General features: G+C 44.3%; 1 protein-coding gene across 2 annotated transcripts in view; it reads left to right on the top strand.

The window, feature by feature from the left end:
- fgf14 (fibroblast growth factor 14) overlaps positions 1-22161 on the top strand; it is a 492228-nt gene that overhangs the window by 347960 nt on the left and 122107 nt on the right. For both annotated transcript variants that reach the window (XM_072257322.1, XM_072257321.1), the window contains exon 2: positions 19218-19328. In XM_072257322.1, the coding sequence (XP_072113423.1) occupies positions 19218-19328 (111 nt within the window). The remainder of the gene's footprint in view (positions 1-19217; positions 19329-22161) is intronic.

The following is a 22161-nucleotide window of genomic DNA, read 5'->3' as shown; positions in this document are numbered from 1 at the left end:
CTCATCCTGTTGACTGCAATTTTTCCCTATCATCAGCCTGTCTTTACTAGCGGTCTCACTACACACTGCTTCTGTTTATAAACCAACTACCTCATCCTCAGCACTCTCACTCCATCCCCATCCTCCAGCCAAGTTTATTTAAAGTCTCCTGAGCAGCTCCAGCAAAGCTGCCCACAAAGGTATTGGTCCCTCCTGGGGTCAGGTACAACCCGTCCTTTTTGTATACATCGTGCCTTCCCCGGAAGAGATCCCAATGATCCCGGCCCCCTGCACAAGTTCCTCAGCCAGGCATTTATTCGCCAAATCATCCTATTCTTACCGTCACTGTTGTGTGTCACAGACAGCAACCCAGAGATCTCGTCTCAGGTACCTGAGCTAATTTTATTTTGTGTCTGCTTGTGCTGGATCATAACTATATGTGATTCGCATGTCTGTGTGTGCTGTGTTTTACACCTTGGCCCCAAAGGAACGATGTTTCGTTTAACAGTATACATGTGCACGGTTGAATGACAATTGAACTCGAAACTTGAGCTTGGAGCAAATAACAACATCAGTTTCTATTTTCACCACACCCTTAGTGTAACCAAAAGCCCTCTAAGTGTTTCCAGCGTCTTATCAAGTGCTAAGTGACTCCGAGTTACATGAGGGGATATTAGGGGAAATGAGCATAAGGGTAGGCCTGAAGGGGCTTTCCTGAAGGAGCGGACAGTAATAGACAGGGACTGAGGGAGGGAACTGCAGGGCTGGGGCCTTAGCAGTGAAAGGCATGGCTGCCAGTTAGGTTCAAGAATGAGCAAAAGGCCAGGCAGGGAGGAGACAGGACTCACTGAATACGGGAGATTCTGCAGGTATTGGAAAGCCACAGCAACACACACAAAATGCTGGAGGAACTCGGCAGGTTAGGTAGCATCTATGGAGAGAAATAAATAGTTTACATTTCAGGACGAGACCCTTCGTCAGCATTGGAAAGGAAGCGAGATAGGCTTCCGTTAGTCTCATGAGACCATGGATTTGTGCCTTGGAAAGTTTCCAGGGTACAGGTCTGGGCAAGGTTGTATGGAAGACCGGCAGTTGCCCATGCTGCAAGACTCCCCTCTCCACACCACCGATGTTGTCCAAGGGAAGGGCACTAGGGCCGATACAGCTTGGCACCGGTGTTGTCGCAGAACAATGTGTGGTTAAGTGCCTTGCTCAAGGACACAACACGCTGCCTCAGCTGAGGCTTGAACTAGCGACCTTCAGATCACTAGACCGATGCCTTAACCACTTGGCCACACAGGAAGGGAGAAGAAACCAGAATAAGGTGGTGGGGGGAGGGGAAGGATTACAAGCTGGCAGGTGATAAGGGAAGCCAGGTGAGGGGGAGTGTAGGTGAGTGGGACAAGGGGGGGGATAAAGCACGAAGCTGGGATTTGATAGGTGGATGAGGTAAAGGGCCAAAGAAGAAGGAATCTGATAGGAGAGGATCGTGGACCATGGAAGATAGGGAAGGAGGAAGGGTACCAGAAGGAGGTGATGTGCGGTTGAGAAGAAGAGAGGGGGTGTAAGAAGAAGACAGATGAGGAATAGAAAAAGAGAGAAGGGGAAAGAAATCAATATTCATGTCATCAGGTTGGAGGCTATAGAACCCATTCTCTAGAGCTAGAGAAGATTTACAGACATAGGGTAGGACTGGCCAGCACTGCGTTGTGAAAAAGTCATGGCTGGAAGTTTCAACAGGGATGTGTTTAGAGGTAGAAATTGCCACTGTTAAATGTGCAATACCAGGAGGGCATGTTTTTAAGGTTAAAGGGAATAAGTTCAAAGGAGATGTGCTGGGCAGAGATGTTCAGCATAGTGTGATGAGTGCTGGAAAACTAGAGTACAATGTGCTTGTAATAATGAGTGAAATCTAGCCATGATGGACACAGAGAGTACCTCCACCATGGCCGTCCTAGGACTTGTGTTGTCATTCTGCACAGCTTAAAGAACCTCAGACAAAAGAAACATGCTGATGCATTTATATTAAGTATTCACCTGCCAAAACATTTAACTCCCAATTAAATAAATTGCTCAAGTTGTTCAGAGTTAATGCTCTGACCAAATTAATATGGACAACAGAAAAACAGCTGGCAGTTTTTTGGAACTTTGACAAGGTGCAAAGATTTCAAAGTGATGTTGTATTTCACCTCACTCCTGTTCCAAAAGAATATAAAAGATTATGGAAAGCAATTTCTGGTAATAGCAATTTCTTGGAGACTAAACCTGGCTTGAGCAATAAATTCTGGATGTGGCAGAATATCAAAGCAGACAGCTATTTTTGTTTGTCACTTCCTCTCTTGTTGAAACTGATTTAACACTTAATAAAATAAAACTCCTCAAAACTTGCTGTTTTTATAAAGGATGACGAAGAAATTGCTTGTATTTCCGCTAGTTCCTTCACAACCTGGAGACATCCTTACAGATGTTAAAACAGATGTCTGAAATCAAAATAGAAAAGACAGAAACACTCTGTGGAGAGATAAATAGAATTGGGCCTTGGGCTAGTGACCTTTCATTAGGACTGGGGAAAATTAGAAATGAAACAAATTACAGAGAAGGAGTGGACCAAGCAAAATGAAGGCTTGTGTGAGGATGGAGACGAGGGTAAAGTTGTAGTGAAGTTGTATATGGAGGACGTATAAGTAATATCTGCAATACCAAACACTGAGTAGCATGCTGAATATTTGTGAAACTTCTTGTTTTTCCTTCAGATACAATACCTGCAGTATTTTGGCATTTTTTGCAATGTGGATAGTTACATTAGGGTGGGCTCCATGGTCAGCGTGGACTGAATTGGGCTGAATACCCTGTATTGCTCAGTGACTCTATGTCTGTTCTACAATAATAATCAGACAATCTCTTTCTAGGTATTGGTTACAAACAGGTTGAAAATCCTTTGGCATCTACCTGAGAGGACAGCAAGGTCCTCAGTCTGACTGTAGACACAAGAACCTGCAGATGCTGGAATCTGGAGCCAAAAACAATCTGCTGGAGGGAGTCAGCAGGTTGAGCAACACTTGTTTGGGGTGGGAGTGGAATTAATGTGATCTGTCCTGTTGCGGAGTTTCAACCCAAAGCCTCCAAAGTTCCTTCCTCCCACTCCTCCCTCCCCCAACACAGACTCTGCCCGACCCCTTGAGTCCCTCCAGCAAAATGTTTGTTGCCTCACGCTAATTGTCGATGTTTCAGGTCGAAACCACACATCAGGACTGATGGTGGGGAGGTAGACTCTCAGTATAGAGAGCAGAGGGGAAGTGGTGAGACCCTCAGTTCTGATGCAGGGTTTTCAACCTGAGTAGTTGACAATTCCTTTCTTCCGATAGATGCTGCTCGACCCGCTGAGTTCCACTGTTTTTTTATGCCAGCGTCTTGTGTCTCCTCAGTCTAATGTCCGGTCCATACAGAGTATCACTGCACTGGATGTTGTACTTTAAGTAAAAGAAAATGTAGCTTTTCTTGCCGTTCTAAGGAAAAACAGTAAATGGTTCATTTGGAAGCACATACTAATTTAGTTGATACCCATATTTTCAAATAGCTGGACATTATAATGTTAACTTATGTGGGAATTAGTCATCATTGAAAATATAAATTTAGAAGTATTTATTTTGCTTTGAGTTCGGAAAAATTGGAGGATGTCGCATTGAAACTTAACAAAACACATAGGAGAGAGTAATTCTCCTGGCTGAAGAGTCTCGGGATAAAGGTTGAAACAATATGGACTGAGAAAAGGTGAGATTTCTTCACACACAGTTTGGTGATCTTTCTGATTTTCTACTCCGTATAGATAAAGCATTTAAAAAGAGAGCAACTTAGTGATGTAGTTCATGAGTTTATGGACCATTCAACAATCTGCTGCTCTTGCAATCATAAGAAACATTTTTCGATGCACTGAATAGCGCTGTGTAAAATGCTCTTCCTTTCCTTCTGACGTCCAGATCTCTCGCTGAGTAGTTTGTTTCTCCATTTTCCCCTGACCTCCTCTGGTACCAGATTTGTCCCCATTCTCCTGTTGATCCTCAATCACAACGATTCAGCCTTCTGCTGTCCAGAACACAAGCAATTCCCTATCAAGGTCTTTCTGGCTCACCATCCCTCCCTCCAAGTACCTTTTCAAAAATCTCCTCTTTACCTAAGATTTTGGTCATCTGTTCCAATGTCTCCTGTGGCTCAGTCTCAATTTCTGTATGATAACATTGCAGAATCAAAATTAGGTTTATTGTCACTGACTGAGTGATGTGCAGTTTGTTGCTTTGTGTCAGCAGTACATGGTAAAGTTATAAACTTATGATACATTACAAAAATAAATAAATAGTGTAAAAAAAAAGGAATAAGGAGGTAGTGGCCACGGGTTTGTGGACCACTCGTAAATCTGATGGTGGTGGGGAAGAAGCTGTCTCTGAATCGTTGAGTGTAGATCTTCTATACCTCCTCCCTGACAGTAGTGTGAAGAAAAGGATATGTTCCAGATGATAAGGGACCTTCATCTGTCAGCTTCAATGTAAATGACCTGAAAAATCTTAAGATGCGGCCTGTTAAAAGTGCCCTCGATGGCGAGGAGGATCTTGACTGTGATGGAGCTGGACAAGTCTACAACCCTCTGCAACTTCTTACGGTCCTGTGCGTTGGACTTTCCATACCAGACGGTGAAGCAACCAGTCAGAATGCTCTCCACTGTACATCTGTAGAAACTTGGAAGAGCCTTTGCTGACATACCAAATCTCCTCAAGCTCCTAATGAAGTAGATTCCTCCTCCCAATGAAATAGAAATCTCAAACTCCAAATGAAGTAGTGGTACTGTGAGTGTTTCTCAAGTCCATCTCAGCCAGTTTACTGTTGAAGACTCTATATAAGTACACAGGCCTTCTTGACCTTTGTGGCTTAGTCTGTCATCTTCTAGCTGTGCTGACTGTCAAAAACTATCTATGCAATGCGTTATAATCATGAGCATTAGTGAAATTCTTTTCCCCAAACCCTGATTTAGATCTTTGGTATATTAGTCTAACCAGATAGTTGTAATGATCCGTGATGTTTGCTTGATGGATAGATGCTGGGATCAGCGACTAGACTTTGGATTGTGTACAAGAAGTGACATTGCCACAATGCCCGAGTGATTCAATTCTACTCAGTCTATGACTGTGTAACCCCAGTGGCACAAGTCATGCTCTTTATGTTCTATTTTTTTCACAGAAAGCAGATGTCTCTGGCGTCATTTATTCTCCTTCATGAATTATCGCTGAACTTTAGGGAGCAGCTTCATTGCTATTGGTCCAGTGTCACATACAGGTGAATCCTGGACAATATCAGTGAATGATCTGGGTTTCTGCAACAATCCAGTATTTTATCTCTTGATCCCATCATTTTAACTTAAGATTTATCTTAAGTGGTGATGTCCATTCTTAGTTCCTTGGGGGGAACATCACCAACATCCTGTTCTTGTCAAACTGCAAGTGCCCAGGACATCTTTAGGGAGTGGTGCCTCATAAAGGCAGCATCCATTATTAAGGACCCCCAGCACCCAGGACATGCCCTTTTCTCACTGTTACCATCAGGTAGGAGGTACAGAAGCCTGAAAGCACACACTCAACGATTCAGGAACAGCTTCTTCCCCTCTGCCATCTGATTCCTAAATGGACATTGAATCCTTGGACACTACCTCACATTTTTTAATATACAGTATTTCCGTTTTTGCATTTTTTTTAATCTATTCAATATACATATACTGTAATTGATTTACTTATTTATTATTATTGTCTTTTATTTTATTTTTCTTCTATATTATGTATTATATTGAACAGCCACACATCTATGACAACAAGGCTTAGGCTACTAAAATGTTACAACTGGTCAATCTTGCTGTATGCTTCCGAATCATGGACTATAACACCAGAACTCCAAAGAAACTTAGAAGAAACAGAAATGTGGTTTCTTAGAAGAATGCTGAAAATATCATATAGAGATAGGGTAACTAATGAGACAGTACTCCAATGTGCCCATACAAAAAGATCTTTAATGAGAATATTAAATGAGAGAAAACTTAAATCCCTGGGCCATGTCATCAGAAAAGGAGAAATAGAATGCCTCACATTACAAGCCCGTATGCTTAGAAGAGGAAAGCAAAGAAGAAAATATGTGGACACTGTGAAAGAACTAACAGATCTAAGTGTGCGAGATATCATTGACGCTGCGTGGATTGTTCAATGTGGAGAGCCATGATCGCCCAAGGCACATGAAGAGAGAGATTGAACTGCTGCTGCTAAGTTAACAAATTTCACGTCACATGCCGGTGATAATAAACCGGATTCTGATTCTGATGTCATGGCCAAGAAAGCTCAGCAGCACTTCTCCATCCTCAGGAAGCTAAGGAAATTAGGTACACCACTTTTGGCCAATTTTATCGATGCACCATAGAAAGCATCCTTTCAGGGCTTGATACGGCAACTGCTCTGCCCGTGATTGTAAGAAACTGCAAAGAGTTGTGGACACGGCTCAGCATGGCTCCTCCCTAGACTCTGTCTACACTTCTCACTGATTCAAGAAAGCAGCCAACATAATCAAACACCCCACTTAAGAGGGAACAGCTTTAAGTTCCTCGGCACCCAGGTCACCGAGGATTTCATGTGGTCTGTACATACCGGCTGTGTGGTGAAAAAGGCACAACAGCGCTTCTTTCACCTCAGAAGGTCGAAGAAGTTTGGTCTGGGCCCCCAAATCCTAAGAACTTTCTACAGGGGCACAATTGAGAGCATCCTGACTGGCTGCATCACTGCCTGGTATGGGAACTGTACCTCCCTCAATCGCAGGACTCTACAGAGAGTGGTGCGGACCGCTCAGCGCATCTGTAGATGTGAACTTCCCATGATTCCGGACATTTACAAAGACAGGTGTGTAAAAAGGGCCCAAAGGATCATTGGGGACCCGAGTCACCCCAACCAAAATCTATTCCAGCTGCTACTATCCAGGAAATAGTACTGCAGCATAAAAGCCAGGACCAACAGGCTCTGGGACAGCTTCTTCGACCAGGCCATCAGATTGATGAACTCATGCTGATACAACTGTATTTCTATGTTATATCAACTATCTTGTACATACTATTTATTATAAATGACTATAAATTGCACATTGCATATTTAGACAGAGACGTAATGTAAAGATTTTATACTCCTCATGCATATGAAAGATGTAAGAAATAAAGTCAATTTAATTCAATACCCTAGACATTCTCACTTCTCCCCCCACCCATCAGGCAGAAAATACCACACCCTAAAGTACACACCACCAATCTCAAGGACAGCTTCAATTGCACTCTTAGAAGACTATTGAATAGTTCCCTTTGATGATAAATTGGATTCATGACCTCACAGACTACCTTGTTTTGATCATATACCTTATTGTTTGGTTGTACTGCACTTGCTCTGAAATGGTAACACTTTATTCTGCATTCTGTTATCGTTTTACCTTGTACTATCTCAATGTTGTAATGAAGTGATCTGCATTGATGGTATGCAAGGCAAGTTTTCCAATATGCCTCAATACATGAGATAATAATAAACCGATTTACTAATTTGCTTATTTGCTTGAATTTAAATTCCACAATTGTGGTGCGATTCAGACCCAAGCCTCGAGACTGACTGTTCATACTTGGGATAACAATCTTGTAACTTGACCTATTTTTGCTACTGTAGTGAAGTCTTACCCACTGTAGTCAGATTCCAATTTTAACAGACTGTGGTGTCAGGTGTTTTGCCTAGAAGGTCATCAATGAATGTTAGCCCTGCCCCATGTCTGCGTGCCCAAGCTATTGTCGGCTCCCCATTGCAATGTGAATGACCCAACATGTGTTGGAGCCCAGCAGACTAGTCCTGTCAAAAGGACCTTCCATTCAGATTATGTCAATCCTTTACAGAGGTATCATATTTCTCCTGACTATTTATAAATCTGGGTAAAAGCTAGCAATCTTTTTATTGAATTAAGGTGTAATACTTCTGCTCTGTGGCAACCCCAGGGATGAGCTCCTTATCTAGGAAGAGGCATTGGAGAGGGTCTGGAGAAGGCGCTCGAGAATGATCCTGGGAATGAAAGGGTTAACTTATGAAGAGCATTTGATGGCTAAGGGCCTGTACTGGTTGGAGTTTAGATGAGAGGTATTCTCATTGGAAACCTATCAAGTAATGAAAGGCCAAAACAGAGTGAACGTGCAGAGGATGTTTTCCATCGCAGAGGAGTTTAGGACCAGAAGGCATAGCCTCAGAATTGAAGGACGTCCGTTTAGAACAGAGGTGAGAAGGAATTTCTTTAGGCAGAGGGTGGTGAATCTGTGAAATTTATAGTCACAAACGGCTGTGGAGGCCAGGTCATTGGGTATATTTAAAGCTGAGTTTGATAGGTTCTTCATTAGACGGGGTGTCAAAAGTTACAGGGAGAAGGTAAGAGAATGGGGTTGAGAGGAATAAAAAAAATCAGCCAAGATGGCATGGCGGAGCAGACTTGATTGGCCCAATGGCCTAATTCTGCTCCTATGTCTTATGGTCTTGTGGTTTTCAGTTCCATGGAGAGACTAGAAAAGCTGGAGTTGTTCTTTCTTGGATCGAGGAAGATAAAGGGAGATCTAGGGAAGGCATTGAAAAGCAAGAAGAAGTTGGGCAGAGTAATCAAGAAGAGGCTCTTTCCCTGGGCAGTAGAGCTGGTGTCTACAGACCGACGGGAAATCAGCAGAGGAGCTGGAGGGGAATTGAGGGAATGTGACCACTAAACAGGCAGTTGTGATCTGGGACACACTGCCTGAAAAGGCAGTAATAGTAGATTCAACAGGGACGTTCAGAAGGAAATGAAAATGTACAGAGTTGCAGAGAAAGAGGTCAGGGGTGCGGTAAAGGGGAGAACATTTTAAAGGGACAGAACAGTTCAATGGGTGGAATAGCCTCCTTCTGTATAGCAAGGCTCTAAGGAAATGCCGAACATTTTGTCTAGCATAAGTTGTCCTCCCTAATGGAATGTTTTCCCAACACTGTCCAGGCAGTGATTATCAGCAGGCAAGTAACAGCAGCTCTCGCTGCCTTGCGTGATCCTGACACTGTGACTTTTCCACAGCAATAATGTTTTGATGACTTGTGACAGTATGGCTGCACTTCCAACTTTCAGTCAGAACCCCTCTGAATTGCAACGCGTGTGAAATCTTCCACATTATAATGTAGCTCATCTATTTTCTACTCCTTAATTAACAGAGGAAGAACACAGCAGATGAAATTTAATACTGAAGTGTTTATGTAACTGTTAATTCAGTGTATAATGTTGCAAGCTCGGAATCAGGATCAGATTGATTATCAGAGACTGATTATTACGGAATCAAAACATTGTTATGGGAACGCCGGATAATGCAATTACACTGTAAGTCTTGTCACCCTTACAGATAGATGATTACTTACTAAATTGCAGGGTGTTCGTTTTTTCATTCAGTTTGACCTCAGCCCCTGTTGTCTGAAGTGTTCTGTGCATTTGTTCCTGTTGACCTTTGCACAATAATCCAGTTTTAATACAGATACTCCATGGCTTGTGTGGGTTGTAGTGATACAGCGAGAGAGAGAGAGCTCGTAGAATTTTGAAATCTTTGTCTGGCTGAGGTTGGTTCTCCAGGTACAGAACTTGATACCTCACTATTCTCACTCCCCTGTTCTTCTCCTCACATTTCTGCAAATTTCTCTTTTCCAAATATTTTTCCTTTTGAATGTTTTCTTAGAATCTGTTTATCAGCTCCCAAAGCTCGGCACGTGAAGACTTTGCTCCTTCTCTCCCCTCTCCCTATCCCCTTCGTGTCCTGTCCTCTGGGTACCTGCCTTCACTTTAGTTACTCATCAAAACCCATCGTGCAGTAACACCAAAAACACAACAATGAATCAGTAAAAGAGTTGTAAGTTTGAAATCTAGCATTCGGTGAACCACAACATTTTCAGTTGGAGTAACACCGGTGATGTCACTTCCTGGCTTCACCAACTAAGGATAATTTTTTGGTGAACATTTGCCATTACAAAAGGTTTGAAGTTTCAGCTATTTTGCTCTGTGGTTGGCTTAACTGAGGGGAGGGATAAGAAATGCTGAGTCTTGGTCCACCCCTGAGGTAGCACAGGGAAATTGGTAGAATGGTAAACCAGCCTCCCCTCCACAGACTCTGCCTACACTTCTCACTGCCTCGGTAAAGCAGTCGATGTAACCAGCAAACCTACCCTCCCAAACTCAAGGGCAGACTCTTCCCCCACCCCCCTTCAGGCAGAAGATACCAAAGCCTGAAAGCATATACAACTAAGCTCAAGGACAGCTTCTACCGCAGAGTTATAATATTATTGAAAAGATCCTAGAACAATAAGATAGACTCCTGACCTCACAATCTAGCTTGTTATGATCTTGGACTTTATTGTCTACCTGAACAGCACCTTCGCTGCAACTGTAACACGTTACTCTTCATTCTGTTATTATCTTCCCTTGTGCTACCTCAATGCACAGAGGTAATAGGCTGATCTGTATGAACTGTATGCAAGACTATTTATTTACTGTACCTCAGTACCTGTGACAATAGTAAACCAATTTACCTGCTTACCGAGGAGGAAGTGGCGCAGTACTGTGTAGGAGGAATAATGAGTGGGGCTGGCCGGAGAGCTTGTCAATGATCTGATACAGGCCTGTCGGACTCCTTCCGTGCCTTGTGTTTTCGACGGCCTGCTGCACCTCCAGGCCTAGAGTCACCTACGGAGCAGACAAGGTCAGCGAACTTCCCTGCCTGAACATGAATAGTGAACCAGAGGGGTTTATGTGACAATGATCGTCGTCAGAGAATGCCGGCCCTTTCACTCCAGGATTCTTTAATTAATTGAATTTTAATTCTTCTGTTGGTTGGAGATGACTGTTGGGGAAAAGTACAAGCCAGATGCTGCAGGTCTGTGGTGGGGAAGTTCTAGTCGATGGTTTGCTGGCAGTGGAGTGAATTATATTTGCCACTGACACTGAGGCAGGTAAGACAGAGCAATTTTGTGACATCCTAGATATGAGAATAGTATAGAGTATAAAGCTATACAGCATGCAAGGAGACCATTCGGCCCAACTCATCCATGCTTACTGAGCTAGTCCCATTTGCCTGACTTTGGTCCATATCCCTGTGCAAATGAAGCTTATGACAGCAAAATTGGTCAAAAGTTCAAAGTACATTTATTATCAAAGTATGCACACAGAATACAACTCTGAGGTTCGTCCTCCCACAGACAGCCGTGAAACAAAGGAACACCATGGAACCCGTCCAAGAAAACGTCAAACACCCAGCACGCAAAAAAAAAGAACAAAATACACAAACGACTAAAAGCAAGCAAATAACACATTGAATAGGAAACATCAAACCAGGACAGCGGTAGTATTCTCCCCTTATAATTCAAAGATTCAGCTGTATCTGCTGGGAAAAGTTGAGCATGCTGGGGCTTGTATTCCCTGAGGAAGAGGGGCCTGAGAGATGAGGGCTTGTGCGTTGATTTTCTGGGGCCCACAAATGTAAATGTGTCACTAAATTGCAACTGGAATTGGTTTATTAGTCAGTGCCACATGCACCCGGATGCAGTGCACTGTTGATGCAGGTTGATACGTCACACCAGTGCATTGAAGTAGAGCAGGGGAAAGTGTAGTGCAGGCAGACAATAAGGTTCAAGGTCATAAGGTCATAAGGCCATAAGACAAAGGAGCAGAAATCGGCCATTCGGCCCATCGAGTCTGCTCCGCCATTTTATCATGAGCTGATCCATTCCCCCATTTAGTCCCACTCCCCCACCTTCTCACCATAACCTTTGATGCCCTGGCGACGCAGATACCTATCAATCTCTGCCTTAAATACACCTAATGACTTGGCCTCCACTGCTGCCCATGGCAACAAATTCCATAGATTCACCACCCTCTGACTAAAAAAATTTCTTTGCATTTCTGTTCTGAATGGGTGCCCTTCAATCCTTAAGTCATGCCCTCTCGTACTAGACTCCCCCGTCATGGGAAACAACTTTGCCACATCCACTCTGTCCATTGCCTTTCAACATTCAAAATGTTTCTATGAGGTCTCCTCTCATTCTTCTAAACTCCAAGGAATACAGTCCAAGAGCGGACAAACGTTCCTCATATGTTAACCCTCTCATTCCCGGAATCATTCTAGTGAATCTTCTCTGTACCCTCTCCAACATCAGCACATCCTTTCTTAAATAAGGAGACCAAAACCACCCACAGTACTCCAAGTGAGGTCTCACCAGCGCCTTATAGAGCCTCAACATCACATCCCTGCTCCTATACTCTATTCCTCTAGAAATGACTGCCAACATTGTATTCACCTTCACCACCGACTCAACCTGGAGGCTAACCTTAAGGGTATCCTGTACGAGGACCCCCAAGACCCGCTGCATCTCAGAACTTTGAATTCTTTCCCCATTTAAATAATAGTCTGCCCGTTTATTTCTTCTGCCAAAGTGCATAACCATACACTTTCCAACATTGTACTTCATTTGCCACTTCTTTGCCCATTCTTCCAATCTATCCAAGTCTCTCTGCAGACTCTCCGTTTCCTCAGCACTACCAGCCCCTCCACCTATCTTCGTATCGTCAGCAAACTTAGCCACAAAGCCACCTATTCCATAATCTAAATCGTTGATGTACAATGTAAAAAGAAGCAGCCCCAACACGGACCCCTGTGGAACACCACTGGTAACCGGCAGCCAACCAGAATAGGATCCCTTTATTCCCACTCTGTGTTTCCTGCCAATCAGCCAACGCTCTATCCACGTATGTAACTTTCCTGTAATTCTATGGGCTCTTATCTTGTTAAGTAGCCACATGTGTGGCACCTTGTCAAAGGCCTTCTGAGGAAATTACCAGTAGGCTAGACAAGGGAGATGCAGTGGATGTTGTATATTTGGATTTTCAGAAGCGTTCTGCTTATCTTGTCATATACCTTCAGGTACTCTGTAACCTTATCCTTGACAATCGACTCCAACAACTTCCCAACCACCGATGTCAAGCTAACAGGTCTATAATTTCCTTTTTGCTTCCTTGCCCCCGTCTTAAATAGCGGAATGACATTTGCAAACTTCCAGTCCTCCGGAACCATGCCAGAATCTATCAACTTTTGAAAGATCATCGCTAATGCCTCCGCAATCTCCACAGCTACTTTCTTCAGAACACGTGGGTGCATTCCATCTGGTCCAGGAGATTTATCTACCTTTAGACTATTCAGCTTCCTGAGTACTTTCTCTGCCATAATTGTGACTGCGCACACTTCTCTTCCCTGCCACCCTCGAGTGTCCAGTATACTGCTGATGTGTTCCTCAGTGAAGACTGATGCAAAATACTCGCTCAGTTCCTCTGCCGTCTCCTTATCTCCCATTACAATTTCTCCAGCATCATTTCCTATCGGTCCTATATCTACTCTCACCTGTCTTTTACTCTTAATATACTTGAAAAAGCTTTTATTATCCTCTTTGATATTATTTGCTAACTTCCTTTCATAGTTAATCTTTTCCCTCTTAATGACCTTCTTAGTTTCCTCTTGTAAGCTTTTAAAAACTTCCCAATCCTCTGTCTTCCCACTAATTTTTGCTTCCTTGTATGCCCTCTCCTTTGCTTTAACTTTAGCTTTGACTTCTCTTGTCAACCACGGTTGCATCCTTTTTCCATTCGAAAATTTCTTCTTTTTTGGAATATACCTGTCTTGCACCTTCCTCACTTCTGGCATAAACTCCAGCCACTGCTGCTCTGCCGTCCTTCCCGCCAGTGTCCCTTTCCAGTCAACTTTGGCCAGTTCCTGTCTCATGCCACTGTAATTTCCTTTACTCCACTGAAATACCGACACATCAGATTTCGGCTTCTCTTTTTCAAATTTCACAGTGAACTCAATCATGTTATGATCACTGTCTCCTAAGGGTTCCTTCACCTCAATCTCTCCAATCACCTCCGGTTCATTACACAATACCCAATCCAGTACAGCCGATCCCCTAGTGGGCTCAACAACAAGCTGTTCTAAAAAGCCATCTCGCAGACATTCTACAAATTCTCTCTCTTGAGATCTAGTGCCGACCTGATTTTCCCAATCTACTCGCATGTTAAAATCCCCCACAATTATCATAATACTGCCCTTCTGACAAGCCTTTTCTATTTCCTGTTGCAATTTGTAGTCCACATCACTGCAGCTGTTTGGAGGCCTGTAAATAACTGCCATCAGGGTCCTTTTACCCCTGCGATTTCTTAGCTCAACCCATAAAGATTCTGCACCTTCCGATCCTATATCACCTCTTTCTAATGATTTAAGATCATTTCTTACCAATAAAGCCACGCCTCCCCCTCTGCCTACCTTCCTATCCTTCCAATACACCGTGTATCCTTGGACGTTCAGCTCCCAGAGACATGCATCCTTTAGCCACGTCTCAGTGATGGCCACAATATCATACCTGCCAATCTGTAGCTGTACAACAAGATCATCCACCTTATTCCTTATGCTGTGTGCATTTAAGTATAACACCTTAAGACCAGTATTTGATACTTCCCGCTTTGATTTCACTGCAACTTTATTGCACTGCAACTCATCCCAATGGCTACAAATTTGCCCCATCACCTGCCTGTCTTTCCTGACATCTTTACTGCTCACTATCTTAGATTTATTTCTGTTTTCCCCTTCCTCCGCTGTCATTCCGGTTCCCATCCCCCTGCCAAATTAGTTTAAACCCTCCCTAACAGCTCTATTAAACTTTCCCGCCAGGATATTGGCCCCTTCGGGTTCAGGTGTAACCTGTCCTTTTTGAAAAGGTCAAACTTCCCCCAGAAGAGATCCTAATTATCCAAGAACCTGAAGCCCTGCCCCCTGCACCAGTCTCTCAGCCAAGCATTCATCTGCCTGATCCTACTATTCTTGCCCTCGCTAGCACGTGGCACAGGTAGCAATCCCGAGATTACTACCCTGGAGGTCCTGCTTCTCAGCTTCCTTCCTAACTCCCAGAAATCTCTCTTCAGGACCTCCTCCTTTGTCCTATCTATGTCATTGGTACCAACATGTACCAAGACAACTGGCTGCTCACCCTCCCCCTTCAGAATATTCAGGACCCGATCCAAGACATCCCGTACCTTGGCACCTGGGAGGCAACACACCATGTGGGTGTCTCTATCAGGCTCCCAGAAAATCCTGTCCGTTCCCCTGACTATGGAATCCCCTACGACTACCGCATTTCTCTTCTCCCTCTTTCTCTCCTGCACAACAGTGCCAGGCTCAGTGCCAGAGACCCGGTCACCGTGGGCGTCCCCTATCAGGTCATCCCCCTCAACAGCATCCAGAACAAGATATTTGTTGCTGAGGGGGACAGCCACAGGTGTGCTCTCCACTATCCGGGCATTTCCCTTCCCTCTCTTGACAGTGACCCAGTTTTCTGACCCCTGTAGCCTAGGCATGACTACCTCCCTGTAGCTCCTGTCTATCACCTCTTCACTTTCCCTAATAAGCAGTAGGTCATCAAGCTGCAGCTCCAGATCCCTAACATGGTCTCTGAGGAGCTGCATCTCGGTGCACCTGGCGCAGATGTGGCCATCAGGGAGGCTGGAGGTCTCCCAGGATTCCCACATCTGACACCCTGAACAAAGCACTAACCCTGCAGGCATGCTATCTAATTCTACAGGAATGAAACAGGGAAAATAAGTCTACTCACCCACTTACCTCGCCAAACAGATGAACTTTTTTAAACTGTTAGTTGTGAGAACCCTGCTGTTCCTGTCTGTCCGGGCCAATTCGCGAAAGGGTGGGGGGGGGCAAAATAGAGTTGGCGCTTCGCTCTTGCCTCTTCCCGTTTACCGCCGAAGCCTATTGAAGCCAAAGCCCTACACTCTGCTCCCACTCACTCCGCTGCCCGCTGTATAGGGTGATCTCCTTTATAAACTCTCCGCGCGGTCCTGTTGATGTCACGCGCCTGTGCAGTGTCGTCCTTCTTGCACTCGAAGAAGTTTTTTAAAAAACTGCCTTCCTTCAGAATTCAGCTCCCATGACGCTCTGTAGTCCCGATGGTCATAATGGAATATATTGTAATTTCAAGGGTCCATCTTATCACACTTATAACAGTCTTGTAATAGTCTTATTACAGTGGGATGCTCCCTTACCCAGAGTACACGAAGAGTATGCTCACTGTAGTGGGATAAGTTGAAATGGACAGCAGACATGGGTTAAGGAGTAGCATATACATGGGGGGGTGGAGGAGGTGGAGGGAGATGGAGGGAAGTAGCAAGAGATCCTAAACATTGATATGGAGCATCCCATATCTGGGCAGTAGGTTATGTGTTACACGCATTCACCCCCCCCCCCCCCACCCCCGTGGGTGTGTGAGGGCAGCAATCAGCCTTCGCAGATTTTCCAAGGAGTCTTTGCCTGGCCCTACGGTGGAGAATCCATTCTGCTCCCTGCTGGAACAAGGGTAGGATGATATTGGCATTGAGTTGTGTTCTGGGGCAGTGGGGGTCACATACAGGTAGAAGTCCTTTCCTTTAATGCAAGCATCGCCACGTGGAAGTGAATGAGTGCCTTTGCTGGGCTGGAACAATGGAGGCGGCCATTGGGTGGAAGTTGTGTTCAGGCCCTGAGCCCAACAACATGACGACGTAAGGGACAGTGACCGCGAATGTCTCTGCTGATGTGTGATCCTTCATGGGACCTGTATCAAAAGACCTCCTCTCATGACCTTCTTGAACTAATAGAAGTTCCCCAATAGATATATACTCTGTAATTAACCTCTCATATGCTGAAATATGAACCCTTGGATCTTCCAACCTACCTCAGTGGCCTTGCGCTTTATCAGCTGCCCTGCACCATACTTTCTCTGTGACTGTAACACTAGATTTTGCATTCTGTTGTTGTTTTCCTCTTGTAATATCTTGATTTCCTTATGTATGCAATGATCTGTCTGGAAGACATGCAAACAAAAGCTTTTCGCTGTATCTCAGTACATGTGAGAACAATAATCCAATTCAAATTCACAGCATGAAGCCTTAGCTCCTTTGGAATGTTAATTTCTTTTATAAAAAAACACTTTTTTAAGATATTTGTATTAGTTCAATTATTTTCTATCTGTTTTAATCCGAGATTATGAAGGGCTGTCTGCCTCTCAGGCATCTGTGAGTGGTCGCAGAAACATACTTTGCACATGTCCTGGGTTAACTTTTATCCCACATCTAGAACCTGCATGCTGACACAAGAACAGGACGTGCTGGAAAAGCTCAGCAGGTCAGGCAGCATCTGTGGAGAGAGGAACAAGTCAATGCTTTGAGTCTGCAGCCCTCTGGCAGGACCAGAAGGGGCGGGAGAGGCAAGGTGGTTGACTGTGGGGCAGAAGGAGGGGGTGGATGTGTAGAAGGGAGGGAGTGGGCGAACTGAGTGAGCCGAAGTGGCTCATCGAAGACTGTTAGCAGCACGTGAAGCTTCTTGGAGACTTGCCAGAGAGACTAGTTGAGGAAAACTAGGCCCACATGATATAGAAACAGTTAATGCTATGAATGCTTCCACCTGTATATAAATGATCTCTCATAATCCTATTGTGCTTTAGTGGGAGCTTGCTGTGCACAATTTGGCAGCTGTGTTTAGTACATTACAGCATCGACTACCCCCCTAAAGCTCTTCACTGGCTCAAAAACACTTTAGGACTTCCTGAGGTGATGAAAATTGCAGGAAAAGCACTAACCTCTTTGTATATGCAATCTGTCCATCAGTATGATGAATGAAGAGGTTTTTCTGGATTACTCTAGAGCAATCTGTTGGATTGAAGAATCCTATCATTCATTTGCTAATGTGATGCATTGTTATTTCTGTGGGGCTTACAGTATATAATGTTAAGCATTATTTAATTATTATAAGACTAGCCAAGCAATTTAAAAGATACAATAGGTTTGGGAGTTCCTCACAAATAATGTCTAACTTTGTTCCTGCGCGGAGAAGTTGATTGAAGAATTTAATTAGAGAACAGCTATTAGCAATGATGTCACATTTTGGTTGGAACTAGCTGTAACATTGTCACGGACGTGCTCAGTGTAATAACACTTGCAAAGTGGAAGCTGCTATAATTGCCCAGTTTATTCACGTGTCAACCCCTGCAAACTGCTTTTTCTGAAAGCTCCCTTCCAGAAAGCGCTATAGGACTATTAAAACAAAAAAAAACATACCATCTTAAATGTTTCTTCCCCTAGGCAGTTAACCTGACCAACTATTTCTGTTAGTCCCTCTCTCACCCCTTTTTAACCCCTGAAACTGCACTGCACTGTAAACACTTCAAACCACCTTTATGTTGCTGTTCCCATTGTAAAAAAAATGCTACTATTTATGCACATTTTATTCCATATCCACACTTTAACCTTCAATTTTATACTTTCTGTATTTCTTTATTCCTTAGAATTGTTGATTGTTGCTTTTCTTTGTTGCATGTTGTGCCAACTCACCACAGCAAAATGCTAATACATGCAAGTGTGCCTGGCGAATAAAGTTGTTCCTCGATCCCTGTTCACCCAGGAGTCATTGTTAAATCTGTTGCACCGACACATTGCACGGTGCTGGGACGGCAAAGCTGTCCAACATGTTGGAATGGTAGCCCCCAGCATCGCTGAATCCAGGACTCACCACAGAAGGAGGTAATTCGGCCTTTCAAGTCTGTGCCAGCTCTTTGAAAGAGCATCTGCTCTTTTCCCATAATGCAATTTTCCCTCCCCCCCCCCCCCGTTCCCTTTGAATCCAATTCCACTGCCCTATCAGGGGCAGATCATGGAAATTCTGTGCATTGAAACATTCCCCTCTCTCCCTGATGCCCATCTCCCACCCATCTGCCTCTGGCACCAGTTACTCATTCTGCACCAGATTAAAAACCCTTTAATATTTGAGCATCCCCATCAAACCTCTTAACCTTTCGAACTGCGAGGAGAACAGTCCCAGCCCCCACAACGTTTGTCCTGAGAGAGCTGGAGCCCATCAGCCCCGAGATCCTTCCAGTGAACAATCACCATGCTCCCTGAGGCTGGTGGTAGCCATCAAGACTGTGTTTCTCAGGAAAGTCGATGGAGGGGGTAGTGTTCCACGTTTTACAGCAGCTGTCTGACACCTTTGCTTTGAGATGAATTCAAGGACCACGGCGGAAATGCAAGTGACTCTCAACTGGAATTCTCCGTGTCTTTTTCAGATTCCCAGCTCAAGGGTATAGTGACCAGGTTATATTGCAGGCAAGGCTTCTACCTGCAGATGAACGCAGATGGAGCTGTCGGCGGAACTAAGGATGACAGCAGTAATTCCAGTGAGTGGCGAACGCATCTTAAATCCGATGCACCTTTTGTTAAGTTAATTGGAGTGTCCTGGGTTGTGAAAGTTCACTTTCAGTTCAAATACTGGTCTGAGATGTCTTGGGTTGGTGCAAAGCCCCCTCTCATTGAAGCCGGTGTTTGTTTAACAACAAACTGAGCCTGCTCTGCCATTGACTGTTCCAAATTCTGTACTCTGTTCCATACCCCTTCAACCATCCGGTCCTAAGATCAATCAATGTCCGGTTCATTCCTACATATCACGCAATGAGCTGGATTCAACAACTTCCTGAGGGGGACAATACTCAGACACCAATAACAAACGTAGATAACAAGGTGATGGCGACAGTACTGGTCATGTCTCACCGCAGTGTTATTTCAGTCACATTATTGACCTTTGCATTCTTTCACATGCTGCACAATGATCAGCAGAACTGAACTTTGGTCAGGCTGCGCTCAGAGTAACAGTTTTGGTCACCCCATTTCAGGAAGGATGTGGGGATTGTAGACTGCAGACGATGCTTACTAGGATACTACCCAGATTAGAGAGAGTGAGCTACAAGGAGACAAGTACGAGGTGTTGCACTTTGGTAGGACCAATCAGGGTACATCACAGTGAACGGTGGGGCACTGAGGAGTGTGGCAGAACAAAGGGATCTGGGAATACAGATGCATTATTCCTTGAAAGTGGTATCACAGGGTGATAGAGATGTAAAGAAAGCTTTTGGCACCTTGGCCTTCATAAATCAATGTACTGAGTACGGGAGATGGGGTGTTGTATAAGACATTGGTGAGGCCTAATTTGGAGTATTGTGTGCAGTTTTGGTCACTGACCTACAGGAAAGATGTAAATAAAGTTGAAAGAATGTAGAGAAAATTTACAAGGATGTTGTGGGTCTGGAGGACCTGAGGTATAAGGAAAGATTGAATAAGTTAGGACTTTATTCACCGGAATGTAGAAAGATTGAGGGGAGGGTTGATAAAGGTATACAAAATTATGAGGAGTATGGACAGGGTAAATGCCATCAGGCCTTTTGCTGTGAGGTTGGGTGGGACTACGATAGAGGTCATGTCTTAAGGGTGAAAGGTGAAAAGTTTAAGGGGAACATGAGGGGAAACTTCTTCACTCAGAGGGTCATGAGAGTGTGGAATGAGCTGTCAGTGCAAGTGGTGCATGCGAGCTCGTTTTCAATGTTTAAGAGAAGTTTGGATAGTAGGGATATGGAGCGCTATGGTCCTGGTGCAGGTCAGTGGGAATAGGCAGCTTGGCGTGGACTAGATGGGCCAAAGGGCCTGTTTCTAAGCTGTATTTTCCTTTGACTCTATGAGAGGTTAGGCAAACCTGGGTTGTTTTTCTCTTGATGCCAGAGGCTGAGAGGAGACCTGAAAGAAGTTCATAAAATCAAGAGTAGCATAGATATGACAGACAGTCAGAATCTTCTCCCCATGGTAGAAATGTCAAACACTAGAGGCTGCTTCAGGTGAGATGGCAAAGACAATGATGGTGACAGGATAGGGCAGTTCAAAACTAGGGTGAAAAGGGAAATGATTTAAAAGGGACCTGAGGAACACCCTTTTTCACACAGAGGGTGGTGAGTATATGGAACGAGCTACCAGAGGAATTAGTTGAGGCAGGTACAATAGTATCATTTAAGAAGCACTTGAATAGGTACATGGCAGGGTGGGGCTTAGAGAGATTCAGGCTGAATGCAGGAAATTGAAACTGAGATCAGCAAACGAAGTTAAAACTATTATGCACAATCTTTTGCAATTGCTATTTCCCTGGCTGTGACTGAAAGAATGTAGAACATGGCAAAGCTCGGCACAGGAACAAGCCCTGCAGCCTCCGAAGTCTGTGCCAAACACGATGCCAAATTAACCTTCTGCCTGCACACGATCCATTTCCCTCCATTCCCTGCATATTCATGTGTCTATCTAACAGCTTCTCTGTCCCATCTGCTTCTACCCCCACCTCTGGTAGCCCGTTCCGGCCTCCCGCCACTCTGTGAATAAAACTTATCTCACCTACTGGATCTCCTCGAAGCATTCTCCCTCTCACTTTAAATGTATGCATCTAGTACTTGACATTTCTACGCCGGAGAAAAGACCCTGACTGTCTATCATATTTCTGCTTCACTTGATTTCATGAACTTCCTTCAGGCATTCTAGGAAAAACAACCCTAGTTTGTCCTTATAGCTCATACCCTCCAATCTAGGTAGCATCCTGCGCCCTTTCTATAATTTCCAGATAATCCCTGAAACGGGGTGACCAGAAATGAACACAATACTCAAAGATGCTGGTGAACGCAGCAGGCCAGGCAGCATCTGTAGGAAGAGGTGCAGTCGACGTTTCAGGCCGAGACCCTTCGTCAGGACTAACTCTTATCTTATCTTAGTCCTGAGGAAGGGTCTCGGCCTGAAACGTCGACTGCACCTCTTCCTACAGATGCTGCCTGGCCTGCTGCGTTCACCAGCAACTTTGATGTGTGTTGCTTGAATTTCCAGCATCTGCAGAATTCCTGTTGTTTGCGTTTAAAAACAATACTCAAAGTACAGCTGATCACTGTGCAGCATATGAGGTGTGAGACATAGTCTTTCATTATAGTTATTATTAGTTTAATTTATTTCCCACCTCTCCAACTTTCTAACCTCTTCCAACCCAAGAAAGCCTATAGAGCTCTCCTGTTCCCACCTTTAATCGTTCCCTTTGCTCTGCTGTGGATGGCTGTGTCTTCTCATGCTTGAGTTCTCCAAATTCCCCCCGAAACTTCCACCACCACCACCCCCTGATGACTTCACAATTGTCTCACCAAGCTTTTGGTTGCTTGT

This window comes from Mobula birostris, chromosome 5, assembly GCF_030028105.1.
Source record: "Mobula birostris isolate sMobBir1 chromosome 5, sMobBir1.hap1, whole genome shotgun sequence".
Lineage (NCBI taxonomy): Eukaryota > Metazoa > Chordata > Chondrichthyes > Myliobatiformes > Myliobatidae > Mobula > Mobula birostris.
The sequence above is the reverse complement of the archived record's forward strand: the minus strand, read 5'-3'. Positions and strand labels throughout refer to the sequence as shown.